The sequence below is a fragment of the Netta rufina genome, assembly GCF_964035555.1.
Source record: "Netta rufina genome assembly, chromosome: 1".
NCBI lineage: Eukaryota > Metazoa > Chordata > Aves > Anseriformes > Anatidae > Netta > Netta rufina.
In genome coordinates, this window is record NC_140123.1 from 18,970,198 (window position 1) to 18,977,129 (window position 6,932).

Here is a 6,932-nt window from a genome sequence, read left to right on the forward strand (position 1 = left end):
AGGGTTTAGCCAAACATATTGTGAACCAGAAAACAGAAACATTTTTACTTGAACTGTCACTGGGTTTGAGTGGGAGTTGGTTTCAAATGAGTTTTCGCTCTGATTTCAGTATTGCTGCCAGTGTTTGATAGAGACCTATGGGAGTGTTTAATACAGAGAAAAGGGAAACTCATGGAGGAAAAATGTTCAAAAGGGAGAGAGGAGCAAACCCTGTGATGCTTATAGTAAGCAGTACTGTCTGCTTTGGAACCGCATTATAAAATCAAAACCAATGTGTATAGAAACAATCACATTTTGGGGAATATTGTACTTTGAAGAATACCTACCTGAAGGAAGCTTCTAAGAAGTGTGTTAATTAATTTTTCCTTATTATAAAAGTACAGTGCAAAGATAAGCAAATCAACATATGCTGAACTGTTTAATAAAAACGAGTGCTGTTTAATATTATCTCAAGTATGTGTACAGAAATAGATGCCATTGCCAGAACTGAGTACATTTTTTGTCTGTCACGTTTATTGTGTTCACTAACAGGCTTGTTCACATAAAGATAACACTGGAGTGGAAATTTTAAGAATCCAATCCTCTATTTCTTAGAAATGTCTCCAGGGAGGATAATGTCAAACACTAGCATAGCCTTCAGCCATGAGTTCTTGGTAAAGGTTCAAAAGAGTTTGTTTGTAAGGTCAGGAGGGTGAAGATAGACAGCAGAATAGGCAGGTGCCTTGCATCAACCTATCATTTTTCTTGCACTGCTGATTTTTTTTTTCTCTGATGTCTGTGTTGGAGATGCTTTTGTGGTTGACCAGACTTCATGAATAAAATGGCAGTTTCTTGCTAAATGTGTTTTTTCTTTGAAGACATAGCTGGAGGAAAAGATAAATTATTATTATTTTTTTTTTTCAGTGACTCACCGTTCACTGATACAATGTTGAATACAAGAACATTTTAGAGAAAAATGTTAGAGTTGTAATTAATCTATGATTCATATCTAGTTAAAAATTTACAATATACATTGCACTGGAGTTTAAAACTTTTCCAGTATTTAGTAGGTTTTCATTTTATTTTCAGATACTGTTTTTTTTGTTTTTTTTTTTTTTAAGAGTGCAAGTATTGTACTGACAAACAACCCTGTAGTGCACAGGATTTGGTCTAATCTGACGTTGTAAATATTGTCTGTTACTCTCTTCTCTGTAGTATTTATATGGAAGTAATCGAAAAGACAACATATTTATTGATCCAGTCTACCAGACGTTTGAACAGGAATTGAGTAAAATCCTTAGAAGTTGGCAACCAAGCATACTTCCAGATGGTAATTTTCTTTTTGGTCATGTATGTTTTTTCTCTCTTAATAGCTCTGTTTTCTTAAGCATGTAGTTACATAGAAACATTTTGTGCATTGATTAAAAATCACCAAGATTTCATCTAAGATTTCAGTTAAGACTGTGCCTGTAATTCTTATCTTTTTTCTTGGTAATCCATGTTGCAAGAGTTGATTTTGCCACCACCTGTTAATTTTAAATTGGCTATCCATCTTCAGGAGAGAGAAACCAGAAAAAGCAGCTTGTTTTCGACTTTTTACATGAGCTGAATTTATTTTTGCCCAAGTGAGTTCTCAAGTGGGAAACAGGCAGGTGGGCACTGGGCTAATGAGCTATATATTAAGTATTAACTAGACTGGGAGAACTCTCAGTTTTGAGCCTTTTGCTCAGGAAGATTGTTGATTCATGGAGGAAACAGAAGTGTGGTATTCTAGGAAAATTTTCCCGGCAGATCAATTTTGGTGCTGAACTGCAGAATCCATTCTTCCATCTCTGCCACAATCTTCTTGTGAGTGAGGGCTCCTCCTTACCAACCCCTTTCCTCTCTCTACTTGACATTGTCTTCTTTTTCTGTATAGATTTGGAGGGCTCTGTTTCTGGCCCTCCCTATGCAAACATATGCCCTGGAAGTAATTTCCAAGTGAGATATCCATGAGCAATAAGAATGAAGGTGCAGCTATTCAGAAACCTTGTGTGAGCAGAATATAGAGAACTAAAAAATATGTTTTTTTTGAAGGGACTAAGATTAGCCCCTTGAACATCTGCTTTTATATGATAACGTGAGGGAGTCACATGTAAGAAATACTGTTGAAATAATTAAAGAAATCTGTATAAAATTGCATATACTTATATTCCTTATCAACTGTCTCTTCCTGAAACAATGGATGCTTGTGTGCTTACTGGGTGGTTTTTGTGGGCTTGGGTGTATAATGAAATATGAGAGGCTTCTCTCATGAGCATTTTACTAAATTTTACATCAAACAAGAACTTTATTCTTTTACATCTGGACAGTTTATGGGCTAATCCATTTTCTCTAATATTTTTTTTTCCTGAAGGGTCGATATTCTCTCGAGTTGAAGAAGATTATCTATGGAGGATTAAACAGCTAGGATCACATTCACCAGTTGCTCTTCTGAATACACTGTTCTACTTTAACACCAAGTATTTTGGTCTGAAAACAGTGGAGCAGCACTTAAGACTTTCTTTTGGCACTGTTTTTAGACAGTGGAAGAAAAATCCTTTAACAATGGAAAGCAAAGCTTGTCTTCGATATCAAGTGTCTTCCCTATGCAGAGCTGATAGTGAAGGTACTATGACAGTTTCAGAATAAGTATTGTACGAGTATGTAAGTATTGCATCCACGTTTCGCTCATCTGAGGGACATCTGGGCACCTTGCCAGGAGCCAGAGGTCTGCCATTGCGTAGAGTTTAGCAGCTCTTGGCTCCTGGATCTTTAATGGGAGTGTGTTGTCTGTGGAGACTACAGTAGTAATCTGCAGTAAATGATGCCTTTCAGCTCACTGGTCTACATGCTACATCTGGGACATTGTTGTGGCTATGGGTTGCATTTCCAGTGTGCAGATATACATAGCTCTGGTGATTGAATTGCAGTACCTGGTGGGTTTTATTGAAAAATGTGCAGTAACCTCAAGTTATGGCTTAGATGTTCTTTGTTTTCTTCTTAAAGATAAAATTACTACTGGAAAAAGGAAACATGAAGACGACGAACCAATATTTGAACAAATTGAAAACACGTCTGATCCAGCTAGGTGCCCTGTGAAAATGTTTGAGTGCTATTTGTCTAAAAGGTATGTATGAAATGGTAATACAGAGTAGACCTGAGTGGTAATACCAGAGTAGAAATGAATGGTAATACCAGAGTAGAAAAGGGATACTTTTTGATGATGAAATATGCTCAAGCAAAAGAAATGAATTGAATTCTTCTAAAAAATATGAAATGAAGGCATGGAAATTTCCACTCCTGTAAACAGACAATACCTGCAAAAGAGCAGTGGAGTACTTCAGTATTGGTTGTTAAGGGCTCCATCTGGGAATGATAATGTGATTGTCTTCTTAACCAAGCAACATCAAGCATCTCTGCAGATTCAACAAGGAATCTGATAGGTTTTGCTGCTGAGGGTGTTTGTGAGGTCAGTGTCTCTTCAGTAAGAAGTTGGTCAAGACAATGGATTTGCTTCATGTTAAATCATCAGAAATTTGAAATGTAGATACTTCTGAGGTACCTTAAAGTAAGTTAAAGTATTTTTGTAGTAGAAAAAATATTACTGACAGTGACCCATTATTTATAAATAGCTTGTTTCCTTCCAGTCCCCTCAGAAATTAATACATTAAAAGAAATACGGAAAATTAAAAAAAATAAATTAATTTAGCAGCTGAATGTTTTGGAAGTGTTTGAAAACAGGATTTCATGGAAAATATTTTTCATTAATTGGATCAGCCACCACAGCAATGGATTTTAGTGGAGTTTTTATGTAACTGTAAGTGGAATAGGCAAGTGATACAGGAGAAGAAAAAGTACACAGTAGATCAAAGGAAGTATAACACTTCATGTGTTAGGAAACAATGTTTTACTCTTAAAACTGAAGAAAGATGTAGACAGAAGTAAAGTATATGATGTTATAAAAAGAAACTTGTGGTTGTCTGTTAATGCAAGTACCTCATTTTTCATTAATTCAGTTGTGAGTGTTGTGAGGTGTATTGTTGTTTTTTTCACCTTTCCACTATCTACTGTGATGATCTGAAGAGGGTGTATTATTACACTGAGGAACATGTTTGTTGTTTTTTTTTTTAAAAAAAAAACTGATACTCAACTTCTAGTAGTGGGTTAGTGGGGATCAAATCACTTTTCTGTAGAAAACTCTCAAGTTTGTGAAAAAGAACTCACGTACGTCCATTTGGAACACTGTTTAGGGTCCCACTGTCTTGCAGATATTGAGATATTGGTCACCACTGCCGTCTAGAGCAGCAGGCTGCTTTTCCTGGTTCCAATTCTAACAACATGTACTTTGCATCTTTGATGAAATCATGTAATTAACATATTTAACACTTTAAAATCTATTGTATGTGAAATATTGCAAAATTTAAGGAAATGTCAGCTTTTTGAAATATATTTGCCAAACTGTGGTTGAAATACACTTGCCAAACAGTTGACAATTGCAACTGATACCTGAGGGATACTCTCATTCACAGTTGTGCACAATATACCATTGCTTGTTCCTATAAAAATGCTGGCTTTTCCAAAAAGTGGGAAGGAGAAGTGGGAAGCCTTAAAGATCATCTAACTCCAACCCCCTGCCGTAGACAGGGATGCCACCCACTAGATCAGTTTGGCCAAGTCCCCATCCAGCCTGATCTTGAATGCCTGTAGAAGTGGGGCATCCATTTATGAAGGATAGAGCATGAATGAGCACTTGTATATGCAGGATTGAAAATTATTTCTGAAGACTTGCTTAAAAGAACAAAATACTAGAATTTCCTAGTGGTTTAGAGGGTATATCTGAGTTGGATTAAGCATGTATGTGAACTCCAAAATATATCAGGTCAGGTGTTAAGGGATTTTAAGGCTTAGTGACCAACCCTCTGAGTAAAATAGAAGGAATTTTAGTATTTTTCCACATTAATCTTCATTTCATAACTTGCCTAAATACATGTAGGATTTCGTTAACACAATGTCAGAAATACTAATGTATTAATACATTCTGTGAAACTGTTATTCTAACTCCCCTTGTTTTCCACCTTGTAGCCCACAGAATCTGAATCAGAGGACGGACATGTTCTATTTGCAACCAGAATGCTCTGTCTCCTCGGATAGTCCTATCTGGTACACTTCCACCTCACTGGACCGCAACACTTTGGAAAATATGCTCGTACGGGTTCTTTTAGTAAAAGATATTTATGAAAAAGACAATTATGAACTGGATGAGGACATTGATTAAAACAAACTTCCAAAAACATTCAAGAAAACAAACAGCATTAGATATAGTCATGCTGCTAGACCTTTATTATGGAGAACATTTCAAGTTTACCCTTTGTTTTATGAGTTTTGTAGCAGTGTGTACCCTCACCTGGGTATTACCATGTAAATAATCTGTGAGTGAAAGTTTCCATTATTCTGCGTAGTGATTTTAGGACACATAACAAACACATTTCAGATTCTTTTTTTTTTTTATTATTATTTATTTGATTAGGTATGTTTGTAACTTTTTACATTGCAAAAATATGAATGAGAATGTGCCATGTGTAATTTTTTTTTCTTGTAGTAAGAGACATCCATATTGCACAACTCTGCTGTCGCAAGCTCCCTTGAAAGGACACTCTTTTACTGGGTTCTTAAACCAGATGGTTGTGTATGGGTAGCACTACTAAAGTTTAGAACTTGCTGTGTCTTTCAGAATTTTTAAATAAATTGTAAACTAATAGGTTTTTTACTTTTTAGTTACTGAAGCCTTATGAGGTTATGTAGAGAGATTCCATCTTATGTACCAAAAATAGACAAAAGAGAATGCTGTCAATATTGGTGTACTGTAATGTGAATCTATTCTGGTGAAAACATTTTTTTTGTTGCCCTTATTAAAACCTTAGTGTCCTTTCCTTATTTGTGACTCTCTCTCAATTGCCCCTACAAATAATATATATATATATATAAATAAATAAATGAGCATAAGCTTAAAGCATGTGATCATCAAGACATGTATTTTGTTTAAATAAAAAAAAAAAAGAAAAAAAAAGGCAAAAACAAAGAAAAGGGAAAGATTAAAAAAAAAGTCTGATGACAATGCTGTATAATTCTTTTCCATTACTTTTCCTGCCATAAATGCTGGTACCTCATATTACTGTAAATCTGTCTTTGTAGCCTTAGAGAAAGGAATTTTAATGCTGTATTACATAAAGTAATACAGTTTACTAAATTTGAACTTGTTTGTCCTTGCATTGCTGTACTTAAATACAGTGAATACTTGACTATGGGTGGGAAAATTCTTTTAACTAATGCCTCCATTCAAAAGCCATATGACACATGATGTTGCAGAAAGTTGAAAGATAATTTTTTTGAAGAAAACTCCTTTCATGTGTTCTATATCTTTTCATTGTGTGTATTTTGCATAAGGAGTCTGATTTCCAGATACATGTTTATCTGCTCAAGTTTTGTTCCTTGCTCTTGTTTAACTGATGTGAGCAATATGGTGGCTGATACAATGATTTTGCTATTGTACTGAAAAAATTGTAGTAGAATATTCTACTATAAAGTAATAGTCATGACTTTTGCTTTCTTAAGTGACTTGAAATATGTTGAGAGGAATCATCTGTTAAAGGGGAAACATTGTGTGCGTGTATGTACGTATATATATACACCACCTTAGGACTCATTTCTTGCAAGGGCTGCATGGCTTTTTCATTTTCCTTAGATTAAAAGAATGCACATAAGGACTCATCTTTCTATATAGAGAAATAAAGCTTCAGTTGCTTTGTTTTGGTAAGCAAGTTTATTTAAATTTCTGCTGTTCTGGTGTGTCCATGATTACATATTAACTTTAGATATCACTATTTCAAAAGTAGATGTAGTGTATATATTTATATATTTTTTTTCATTTTTTT

General features: G+C 34.9%; 1 protein-coding gene across 8 annotated transcripts in view; it reads left to right on the forward strand.

The window, feature by feature from the left end:
* The window catches only part of ZMYM2 (zinc finger MYM-type containing 2), a 90,743-nt gene extending 84,047 nt beyond the window's left edge, over nt 1–6,696 (forward strand). For 7 of the 8 annotated variants that reach the window (XM_084298923.1, XM_084298929.1, XM_084298928.1 and 4 more), the window contains 4 exons: nt 1,195–1,309; nt 2,375–2,626; nt 3,007–3,127; nt 5,083–6,696. In XM_084298923.1, the coding sequence (XP_084155049.1) occupies nt 1,195–1,309; nt 2,375–2,626; nt 3,007–3,127; nt 5,083–5,275 (681 nt within the window). In that variant the 3' untranslated portion in view covers nt 5,276–6,696. Of the gene's footprint in view, nt 1–1,194; nt 1,330–2,374; nt 2,627–3,006; nt 3,128–5,082 lie in introns of those variants that run through there. The other variant, XM_084298930.1, reaches the window with a different exon arrangement.
* The last annotated feature ends 236 nt before the right edge of the window (nt 6,697–6,932 follow it).